The 12,676-nt window shown below is 35.1% G+C and overlaps 1 protein-coding gene across 6 annotated transcripts in view; it reads right to left on the bottom strand.

The window, feature by feature from the left end:
• HERPUD2 (HERPUD family member 2) overlaps positions 1-12,676 on the bottom strand; it is a 35,849-nt gene that overhangs the window by 8,264 nt on the left and 14,909 nt on the right. The window contains exons 3-5 of one of the 6 annotated variants that reach the window (XM_086396528.1): positions 11,178-11,255; positions 7,712-7,825; positions 5,065-5,219 (exon numbers count right to left, since the gene is read on the bottom strand). The exons of 1 other annotated variant lie outside the window; for it this stretch is intronic. In XM_086396528.1, coding sequence (XP_086252654.1) covers positions 5,065-5,219; positions 7,712-7,825; positions 11,178-11,255 — 347 coding nt within the window. The remainder of the gene's footprint in view (positions 1-5,064; positions 5,220-7,711; positions 7,826-11,177; positions 11,256-12,676) is intronic. 4 more of the 6 variants (XM_086396529.1, XM_086396531.1, XM_086396530.1 and 1 more) reach the window with 4 other exon arrangements.

The raw sequence follows: 12,676 nt of genomic DNA on the forward strand, positions 1-12,676 counted from the left end.
TTTATCATGTCTAAATTAAAACAAGGACATTCCAACTTATTGCTCTAGGAAGTATGAATTTGTAATGGTATGGTGAATCAGGCTCTCAACAACAGTTACTGAAAGATAAACTATAGCTTTTCTTTTTATGGCTGAATAGTGTTCCACTGTGTATAAATGCACCCCAAGTTCTTTATCCATTTTCTACCTAGGGACACTTGGGTTGTTTCCTTATTATGGTTATTATAAATAATGCTGCACTGAACATGTGGGTACATCTGTCTCTTCAAATTAAGTATTTTCATTTTCTTCAGATACTTAGAACTGGACCTGATGGATCACATGGTAGTTCTGTTATTAATTTTTTTAGGAAACTCCATAATGTTTCCCATAGTGGATGCCCCAATTTACATTGCCAACAACAGTACACAAGGGTTCCCTTTTCTCCACAATCCTGACCAACACTTAGTAGTTGTTGTCTTTTTAATAATAGCCATTCTGACAGGTGTGAGGTAGTGCCTCACTGTGTTTTTGACCTGCCTTGGTCTGATGATTAGTGACGTTGGGCATATTTTCATATAACTGCTGGCCATCTGTATGCCTTCTTGAAAGAAAGTCTATTCAGGTGCTCTGCCTACTTTTAAACTGGATTATTTGGTTTTCTGCTATTGTGTGCGTTCTTTGTATATTTTGTATATAACCCCTTATCAGGCATATGATTTGTAAATACTTTATCCTATTTAGTGGGTTGCCTTTTCATTTTGTTGATGATTTCCTTTACTGTACAAAAGCTTTTTAGTCTAATGTAATTCCATTTATTTAGTTTTGCTTTTGTTGTCAAATCTAAAAAATCATCACCAAGTCCAGTGTCAAGGAGCTTTATATTATTCTAGGATTTTAATGGTTTCAAGCCTTACATTCAAATCAAATTCATTCTGAGTTAACTTTTTCTGTTTTGGCCATGCTGTGTGGCTTGCAGAATCTTAGTTTCCTAATCAGGGATTGAACCTGCACCCTCACCAGTGAAAGTACCTAGTCCTAACCACTGGACTGCCAGGGAATTCCTATTTTGAGTTAATTTTACGTAGGATATAAAATAGTAGTCTAGCTTAATTTTGTTGCAGTTTTCCCAACACCAAGTATTGAAGAGACTGTCATTTCCTCATTGTAGTCTTGCTTCTTGTCATAAATTAATTGATTATGTATGTATGGGTTTATTTCTGGGTTCTCTATTCTGTTCCACTAGTCTGTTTTTATGCCAATACCATATTGTTTTAATTATTATCACTCCATAGTATAGTTTGAAATCAGGGAGTGTGATGCCTTTAGCTTTGTTCTTCTTTCTCAAGACTGCTATAGCTATCTAGGATCTTGTGGTTCTGTACAACTTTTAGAACTGTTCACTTTTGTGAAAAATATTTGGAATTTTGATAGAGACCGACTGAAGATTGCTTTGAGTAGTATGGACATTTTAACAGCATTAATTCTTCTAACTCGTAAGCATGGAATATCTTTTCATTTATTTGTGTCTTCAATTTCTTTCATCATTATCTTCTAGTTCTCAGTGCATAGGCCTTTCAGGTCCTTAGCTAAACTGATTGCTAATACAAACTTTAAATGTTGTAGATCTATATTTGATCTGGAAATATGTCCAGACTACATTCTGCTTTTTAAAAAGGTTTATAAAATAAAACAGTATGATGTTTCTATTTTAAAAATATACTTAGAAAAGTATTTAGAAGGAAACTACAAAAATGTTAGTAATAGTTATCTCTGGGTGGTGGGTTATAAGCAGTTTTGCTATTAAAAAATCAGATGATAGAAGAGTACAGTGAGTAGGTTTTCAGTTTTATTAATTATAAAACAAGGCTGCTACTATTTCAGGCAGGGAAATTAAGTGTACAAAACAGTGGGCAATTTGTTATGAACCAGTGAGCAGTTTTTAGAGTTAAATAAACATGACAGCGTAACACACTGAGTCCAAAACAGTCAGTCAAGATTCATAAATGTGACATTATAAATGGACAGCCAAGGTGCTGATGCACATGTTCTGTTTGGTCTTCTCATTGTTTCCTCAAGAGCTTAATGGGCAAATAATCACCTGCATTAGGATTTCTTGAAAAGCTAGGTTCCCAGAATGCTGTTAAGTTGGCAGAGTCCTAAACACTACCCCAAACCTAGTGATTCAAAAACTCAGGGAACAGTGATCAGAATTTAGCCATTTTAAAGACAGAGTACTAACCTACATGGTGGGAAACACATGTGACTAGCTAAATATAAGCTGTGCTGGAGTCTAAAAATGATGTGGAGAGATTATATTTTGTTGGTGAATTCTTCAAGATCACTAAATTACTGCTCTTGCACAAGTAAGGCAAGGCTGTATTAAATAAAATTTTACTTAAAGACGGATGTAAAGTCTTCATTAGTAAAAGATTACAACTATAAGATTAGGTTAAATCACAACCATTGTTAAGCCAAATAACCTACTTATTGAACTTTCACTTAAACTGCTTTGTAAATCACAAAGTGCTCTTTCCAAATACAGATTTATTTTCCAGCACCCGGTACTGGCATTCATTCAGATGTTTCAGTGTGTCAGACTCACAAATGCCTATAAATATATTTGCTGAATGAACATACAGCATTCATTTATAAGTATGAATGAATTTATAAATAATTGCTAACATATCACTTAACTCTTTACATACATGAACTCTTAATCCACACAGAAATCCTATACAATAACTACTATTATCTGCAGATCATGAGCAAACTGAAGCAAAGAAGAGAAGAGACTTGCCCAAGCTAGTCAGTGGACAGGGCTAGGATTCAAAGCAAGGTAGGCTGACTCCTGAATCTGTACATCCACTAAGCTGTACTGCCCTCCTGATTTAAAACTAAACATTATTTAAGGATTTTACCTCTCTTCATCTTAATACTCATTTTTAGCAAAATAAACACTATTTCAAATTTTTCTAATCTGTTTTATATACTTCTAAGAGCTAAATGCCTTTGCTCCAAAGTCTGTTGATTTTCTCAACAGACTAGTTTAAAGAAATTATTAATCTGTTTCCAAGATATCCATGGTCTTATTCTGAAAACATGCAACTTCATATACTTTATTACAGAGTATATATTCACTGTGTACGTACTTAATGCTAGTGAACTGTGCACTTTAAAAATGCTTTAAAAGGTTTATTTTATGTATATTTTACCTTAATAAATCAAGAGTTAAAATATATATATATATATTAATATATTCACTGTAAGTATGAGAAAGAGGTAAAAATATTATTATACAGACATAACTATTTTCAACATATTATATATTCTTCAAGGTTTATTATATCCATTCTCACTTTCCATCACTACCAACATATTTGGTAAAATATTAGTAACAGCACTCTGTATAAACTGAGAGGAACTGAACTGTTTTATTCTGCAAAAAAGACAGAAAAGGAATCACTGTCATAAGACAAACTATTTTAAGCCACTATTCTACCATGTAAATCGTGACAATACTTTTTTACAAATAACAAAGTTCCGGTTTGTAATAATCATTTTCTGAAAACAAAAATAGTTTCATGAGATGCTTTATAAAAGTCTACAATCAGCCTCACTAAACACTTAATTTTAGAAGAAAAACTCAAGAATATGAGACAAATGAGTCTTTTTAATATTTTTCTATATACTCAGCTTTGTTTTTCTACATTAAGAATTGAATTAAGTTTATAAAGTTCTAAGTAAAAAGTAGCCATATGTTATTACATCCTCTTTGGCATAACAGTTAGTGGCTACTCCTTGGTTACATCACTTACTACCATTTTGGGGGGGTCCTAGCCATTTGCTTATTTCCAGCCTCAGCATCATAGATCTGGAGCACCGTCACACACACCACAGCACAATATGCAACGCAAAACAACTATCAGTAACTATTATTCCTGTTTCCTTTACTTCAAAAGTACTCCAGTTTCAGACATGACCCAGATCTAAACTGTATTCCCCAAGATCCTCCTCTCTGAGCTGTCCACAGCTGCTGTGGCTGTTGGCTGCATTCCCCCTGGAACTGCCTAACCCAAGAGGCCTATTGTAATTGCTAAATATAAGGCAGCCATAGCAAGCTTCTTGAGTAAACTCCTCTTAAGAAAGTCTCTGGATAACATGCAATGGTTAGCATATCTTCATAATACATCACCAGAATACTTACCACAATACTCTGTCTTGGTAGTTACCAAGCCTGGCTGATCATAAACACCAGTAGAACTTTTAAAAAACAGATTACTGGGCTCTATACTCTTCCAAGAACACCTTATTCACCCATTTGTTCTTCAGAAGACTAGTTTGAGTAGATCTATAGTGAGACTGGGGCTTCCCTGATGGCTTAGTGGTAAAGAATCCACCTGCCAATGCCCAAGATGTAGGACACGCGAGTTCAATCCCTGGGTAAGGAAGATACCCTGGAGGAGGAAACAGCAGCCTACTTCGGTATTCTTGCCTGTAAAATCCCATGGACAGAAGAGCCTGGCAGGGTATAGTCCTTAGGGTCACAAAGTTGGACACGACTGAGCACTTGAGCATAACATAGTAAGACTGAGTAAAAACAAAAATTTTAGTTACCTAGATCCTTGCTATTCAAACTACGGTCAAAGCATCAGAAGCATCAGCATCACAGCCGAGCTCACTGGAAATACATAATCTCAGGCCCTGTTAGACCAACTGAATCAGAACCCGCATCTTAACAACATCTCCAGGTGATTAGCACAAACATTAAAGACTGAAAGGTACTACCCCCGACAATTTTAATGTACAACCAGCTTTCGAAAGCACTGCTCCAGGGAATTCAGTTGCAGTCCAGTGCTCTCACTGCAGAGGGCACAGGTTCAGTCCCTGGTCAGGGAACTACAATCCCACAAACCACACAGAACAGCCCCCCCAAAACTGCTACACCTAACCCTCTAATTCAGAAAACATATAATCAGGTATATGAATAAATTTCAAATGTACTTTGATTAGTGAAGGGGGCTACCATGAAAGTCTGGAGTCATAGATTTTTAAGAGGACCAAAGCTACCACAGTTTCACTCACCCTTGCATTACATATGGGACCTGATGGCTCTGTGCTGGGTCAGTCTGTGCTTGTGGAAGGGTACGTTGCCTCAATCCTTCTGAGGAAGAACTGGTAGCTAAAGTCAAGGTTTCTTGACTGGATGATGGAGTTGATGATCCTGACTGATCTGAACTCTACAAACAAAAATGTAATTATTTTTTTTCAAGGAGATTTAACTCATTATAATCACAATATTATAGACACATTACTAAAAATGCATCTGTGAAATCCCTCCGCAAAGAGTGAATTCTAGAAATTTACTGATTTGACTTGCGTGCCCAGCATAATAGGTATATTTATTTATTTATACATATAGGTATAAATAATTTAATTCTCATGAGACTAAAGAGTTTAGAAAATCAAAATCCATTAATTATACAATAATAGTCCATTTCTCAACTATAAAAGGCTGAGTAGTAATTATATACCAAAAATAGCATACAAAATTTGTGAAAATTAATGCATGCAAAGCTCTTTTCATGATGCTTAACACATAGGAAGTGTTCAATAATGGTACTAATAACTGTATCACTTAAACAGTTACTATGTACCAGCTACTGTATAACATGCCATTAGTCATATACTGGTTTAAAACACTGAAGAGCGTGCTAGAATTTGGTGTTATCTCTGACATTAACAAGGAACATAACCTTACAATTCACTTAACCCCTAAGTCACAGCTTTCCTATAAGAAATGAGATTGAACTAGATTTTCAAGATTCCTTTCAGTCCTAAAATCCTATTAAAGATACTACCAACAAATACTGTTCTTTTTTTTTTTAACAAGATAAACAAGATACCAAACAGAATTTTAAAATTCTAATGCATTAATGGTGTCAGTAACTTACAGATTCAACAGCTTCAATCAATATAACCCCTTGAAGACCACCTCAATTTGTTGCTGTTTGAAAATAGTTTGTCAAGTGTTTTATGTAAATTTAAAACACAATTACAGTTTATATAAATTACCTACTTTAAAAAACTGGATACAAGATAATTTCGACATCCTTCCAAGTGTGTTAAAATCACATTACTGGTACTGCCTTCCTATTTACAGCATGTCTTTTTACATGTCTACCTTCCTTAGTCCTGCCATGTGAGACCTTTGAAAAATTAACAAAAGCTTTAAAATGTTATTCCATACCAAACAGACACCAAGTATCTTACTAGGGAGGCTGATTATTAGGCACACAACCTGGAAAGGCTTCTTTTTTGGCGAGATTTCGTAAATGGATCATCAAAATATGGTATTCACTAAAAAAAATTAATAGAAGAAAGGCCTAGGCATTTGGCAGCACACCCTAATTTCTCTAGAACTAATTATTTCTGACCTTATTAGACAACTTTCATGAACAGATTTTTAAGACATTATCAAGTCCCACTGAAATTTATCAGCCATAAAAAAATTAAGAGGAATTCAATTTCATTCTCCTTTGATACTTCTTAGGTTTTTTTATAACACACCTCTGAAAAACTGAATATATATTATAAAGAAATGAAATCATGGCCGAGGAACTACTAGATAAGGGAAAAGAAAGTTCTCTGTCAACAGAAACTGGAGCAACACAACTGTTCAAAGACTATAAAGAGAATTCTATGCCAGTACAGGGTTTTGTCCCTTCTTATGCAAGGTGGGAAACATACAAAGACCCTTAGGTTTATGGACAAAACAACTTTCAGTTTAGAGAAAGCTGAATTCCCAGGCTAGTACTAGAAAATACTTACCATTGAGGCTATGCTAATTAAAGAGAGCAACTACAAGATCTGGTTTCTTAAAGACGCAGTTAACAACCAGTCTCTCGCTTTCACCCCTGCCATTCATCCCCTCCTCAAAATTTTGGCTGGATTCCTGACAAGAAGGCAAGTACACTTAGCAGCACAAAAGTTCCCGCCCCGGGGAGTTTACACAGCTCCCCACTCGACCAGTCCTTTTCCTTCACTCCGAAAGTGTCCCACAAAGCTTCCACGGGAAACCAAGAGTAATTTAACATAAAAGAATTTGGACTGTGTAAAAAAGGTCTAAGTTGAAAAGTTCAACTAGTTTTTTAAATTTCCAAAACAATTTTAGGCAGATGGAAAACTAAAAAGGGAAAAATGAATACTCAAGTCTGAAAGAACTGGGTACATCAAGTAATTATTCTTCCCATAGTCGGAATATACACTCAAATCCAGTCATTTTAAAAAACAATTATTGAATAAGCAATCTTCTTCAAGAAGATTTAGCAAACTTAAAGTTTAAATACTTTAATCTACCTTGATTAAATATAATATATAAAATACCTTAAACATTTCTGAAATATTGGCTGTAGAGTTTATATTATATAACCATATCATAATTCTGTCTTTTCAGTATTTCAGTAATTAAATACTGAAAATTGGCTCTATTACTGACCTGCCATAATGAGTTATAATTTGACCTGCAAATTATAACTCATGGGGAACAGGCTTCAAGGGATTACACTGTGTACTGGATCTCTACAAATGAAGTTTAAATGACTAACTTAAGCTGTTCACAACCCAGTCTCACCACCCATGAGATCCAGTTGTTCTGTTTTCCACTTAGTTTTTAGAGGCAAGAAGGGATAATCAGAAAACTTCAGCATTTACTCTGCCCAAAACAACTCACAGAATTGCTGTTGGATGCCAGTGCTTCATGACTTTCTCTATTGGTGCTGGATTTTGGAGAACTGGGAGGAGTCCGGGAAGTACAGACTAGATGAACCATATGATACTCATCTTGCTAAAATTAAAGAAAATTACATTTAAAGGGTAGTACTGGAAAGTACACAGCTCAAAAATGTCAGTGGCTAAGCAGAAATACTCAAAACTTAAGTGTCTTCCTACCACAGCCCTTTTGTTAGTAACACACTGCTGTCACCCGCACATAAACTGGGACCCTTCTGAATTCAGTGCTTCCTCCACGCTTAGAGAATGGTCTCAATACTCAGCAACTACTACATGAAAAAATTATTATTTTGTATACCAAGGAGTTCTGAAGCAAACACTGCTGTAAAGTTGTCAACGCAACCTAGTATTTCAGTATAAAAGTACTACACACAGTAATATCAGCACTGTGACAGTCACACTGAAGCTTAGGCCTACAAACTTCGAATAGTAAATGTTTTCATTATTTGAAAACTTACAGTGATAAGGAAACTCAAATAGCCTCACTACAGTCTCATCTGTCTGAATTTTAGCAATAGTATTTTATTTTTTAAGTCAAAAACTGGTTTTATCTCTAACACTTATACACAGACATAGAGCATATGTTTGAACTATATTCTGTAAATATTCCAAATGTTTCTCCATAAATCTACAACTATGAGGAAGGAAAATACTCTAAATATGAAGGAAAATACTCTAAAAATAATTAATTGGCATTTTAGCTTAATGATTTCATGAGTATATCTATCATAGGCATAAAGCAAGTAAATAAGGTAGAGTAAGGAGAGGCAGAGAAGAACAAAGGATGGCGCAACAATTTTAAAAAAGAAAAAATCAGAAAATGATTTTTTAAAAGGGGGGTGGTGCATAGCAGGAAATAATAAAAAAAAGATGCCCAGTTGTGAGAAAGAGAAACAAAGCTCTGGGAATTCATCATCTTCCATAAACAAGAACTGTGCTTAATTCTGAGGTGAATCCAAGAAAGGGCAGGAGTCAGGCCCTCCCCTAAGGAGACTCATGATGTTCTTAAAAGAACAGACTAGGGCTTCCCTGGTGGCCCAGTGGTAAACAATCTGCCTACCAATGCAGGAGACACGGGTTTGATCCCTGATCTGGGAAGATCCCACAAACAGCAACTAAGCCCATGCACCGCAACTACTGAGCCTGTGCTCTAGAGCCCAAGAGCGGCATTTACTGAAGCCCGCGCGCCCGAGAGCCTGTGCTTGGCAACAAGACAAGTCACCGCAGTGAGAAGCCCACACACTGCAACTAGAGAGTAGCTCCCACTCTCCACAACTGCAGAAAAGTTGGCACAGCAACGAAGACCCAGCAGCGAAAAACAAATAAATAAATAAATATTTTTTAAAAGAACAGACTAGCACATTAGAGAGCAATTAGAGAAATACATAAATCAGTCTTTTGCACAAAACTGAGATGCATGAACTATAACTGTTTATGGGTTTAGAGGAAGAAGTTACTAGGAGTTAGAATACTAAAGGCATTCCCAGAAATAGCATTACATGAGGTACACCAAGCAAAGCAGGGAGAAAGGATGCCTGATTTACAATGTCCCCTTAGCTTGGGAATACAGACCAGTAAAACAAGCATCCAAGTGTAAGATGGTCATCCTTACAAACGTAGTTTCAAAGGTCATATTAACCACAATTACCTCATAGTATTTATTCACCTTTGGGAAATGTTTCTATAAGACATTTTATAACTAAACAGGTAAAGTTAATGACAGCATTTAACTGAAAGAAGTAAAGTGTTATACAGTCCAATGATCTGTTTGAACTGTAAACATACTGTTCAAAATGTTCTATGATAAGGGACACAACAGTCCTTTGACTGAAGCTGGGTGGTTTTTGTTTGTTGTTGTTGTTGTTTTAGTGGGGACGGGGGGAGCGGGGGGGAACGCATTGGCCATAGAGGCACATGTGGGATCTCAGTTCCCTGATCAAGGATTAGGGTTAGGGTTAGGGTCAACTGATCAGGGATAGCACAGGGTCTTAACCATTGGACCACCATGGAAATCCCAAAGCATTTTAAGTATTCTGGTTGGGAATGATTTCTGGCAGTAAAATCCTTTTTAGAAGTATGCATGTTCAGACTCTAGCTATCCTTGGGTTAAAATAATAAATCTATATTTCAAAGAGCATATAGTGAAAAAAGTTTTTAAGGATAAAACCAGGAAAGAAAATGAAGAGGTGGAACATAGTGGATTTGGGGGGTAGTAAATATTCTGTACAATATTATAAGGTGGATCCTTGTCATTATACATTTATTAAAGCCTACAGAAAGTACAACACCAACAGTGAACCCTAATGTAAACTAGGGTTTGGGGTGATGATGTCAATACAGGCTTCAACTCTAACTACTGTAGCACTGTAATGTAGACTTATGTGGAATGCTGTTAGTGGGAGTAGCTGTGTATGTGTGGAGGTAGGAGTTATATAGGTAATCTTTATACCTTCTTCCCAATTTTGTTATGAACCTAAAACTACCCTAAAAAATAAAGTCTATTAAGAAAAGAAAGAGGGGAGGATATATGCTACAAAAGCCAGTATTTTTGAGATAGAGGGAGAAGTAGGGAGAGAGAGACAGGGAGAGATGTTATTAAACCACTTTGGCAACCTGAAACTACATGATTAAAATGAAAATGACAGCAGGAAGTCACACTAGCAAAGCTACAAAGTCAACTATCTAAACAGAAGGAATACACTAGTGTAAAGTTTTTTAAAATTTCCCACAGGTGATCATAAACATACACAAGAGCATAAAGAGATTAGGGATATCCAGAAAACACTGAGTTACATAAAAAATCTAAAGTGAAACCTAACAGCTACATATTCAATTCTGCTACATTTACAAGCAAAAAGAATCTCAAATGCAGAAAAATTCTAAAAGTATAAATTCTATAAATAAACATGAGCTAAAAGCTGCCATTAAAGTAACTAATATTCTATCAAAAAATTATATTAAAATATATTTAACTCTAAGTACCAGGATTCAAAGTTTGCTAATGGACCAAGTGGGCTTCCTTCTGTAATATTTGAGGTCCCAAAATTAAACTCCTAACCCAAGTTAACTTGTATTAAAATGTCATGTAGTTTCATCAAAAACAGATTTAAGAGAGGGGACTGTTACCAGTCTACTTGAGCACTCTACTCCTGCATTAATGATAAGTCAATATGGCTTTCTTCCACAAGATAACAAATCCCTGAACACAAATGTGTAATGCTATTTCAGATTTAGCTATCAGATGGATATATAAAACTTTTGACTAATCAGAATCACCTATTATGCTACCCAAAAGGGTTGATTTTAAGTGTCTAAGAACTAAATTGGTTGGATATCAAAAGAAAGTTCAGAACATATTTCCTCGGCACTCTGAGTAACTGGTATTGAATAGTGGTGGAAAAGCTTACTTTTCTGAGAATGTCTTTCAGCTGCAGATGATCGGGAAGCAGTCTGCCCGAATACACCAATCTCTGATCCTTCGTCAACTAAGAAATGGGATAAAGAAAAAAATTCAACTTTTTCTAATTATACAAATTGAAAGTTGGGAGTAAGATGCCTTACTACGGGTAAAGTAAAATTCCCTTTAGGCACAAATACGCAGAAAACTGACATAATTTAAGAATTTGGTTTTTCCAAATTCCATTTAAGACATTAAAAGTTCAGCAAATGGTAACATATCTACTGTAGATATAATAAAATACAGATAATTACCAAATTATCTTTAAAACAGGGGGAAAGTAAGTAAATTGGAAGTTGGTCTTTCAGCCATAATGCAATGCATGTGTGACTGTCATTAAAAACCTTCAAGACTATTAATGAGAAGGTGGCTGGCTTTCTATTAACAGTCAACAATGGGATAAAATTCCAAGGTCACCAGTGTTATTCTGCATTATTTTGTCAGTATTTTTAATCAAAAGTATACATAAAATTTATTTTCTTCTTTAGTAACATCATGCAGGGTAATTTATCAGTTTTAAATTCAAAGCCATTTGGATATAGTTTACAGTTTTAGATAACTATTCTAGTTTTTATTATTCTTGCCATTCTCATGAACACATTTGTACATTTTTCAAAAACACAAGACTAAAGAAAAACAAACTCAAGGGCATGGAGATCCAAGTGCCATCTCCATATACAACCCAAAATATAAAATAAATTCTGGTTATCTCTGCCTTATTTTGTACTTCTAATAAATCTGCTAAGTGCTCACACTACAAGCATTAGGTATTTAAAATAAAAACATTTATGTACAGTTCCCATAAGACCTCCTATTTCATAATGGAGAAACAGGCAAGCGTTCCTTGAATTCTATTAAAACAAATATTGGCTATATTGACAATTACTAAACATGCCAAATCCAAACAATAACTGTAACAATTTTCAAACAGTCTATATATGCAACATGGCTAATAAAAAAGAGTCTTACATTAAAATTAACCACAGTAAAAAGAGCCATTTTGTAGTTAAGACCTGTGGTTCAAGGGTCCTTAGGTACCAAAGGTATAGTTGTCCTTCCAAGATACTTAGCTTTTAGGCAGAATTTAATTTCCCCAGAAGTATTTTTGAGTGCACCATTCTGAAAATGCACATATACAAATTCTTATATATAAACAACCAAATACAACACAGGATTTTTTTGAGAAACTACATATCACAAGTCTTGAAACTTTAATCAATACATATGAACAGTGAGTGGGGCACAATAGTAAATTATGTAAGTTAAACGCTAAGCGATAAAGACTAATTTAAGCCCTGGAGAAATGAATTAGATGATGCTTTGTAAGTTTCTACAATATACTTATTACTTCAGCTGCAACCTAAAGAAGTTCCTTTGATAAATACTATAGCCATAATAAACTATCAGTTCAAACATTTCATAGATACTCCTATGTCATATCACTTGATA

Source organism: Bos grunniens, chromosome 4 (genome assembly GCF_055505025.1).
Source record: "Bos grunniens cultivar Pamir isolate PY7600 chromosome 4, Bosgru_T2T1.0, whole genome shotgun sequence".
NCBI lineage: Eukaryota > Metazoa > Chordata > Mammalia > Artiodactyla > Bovidae > Bos > Bos grunniens.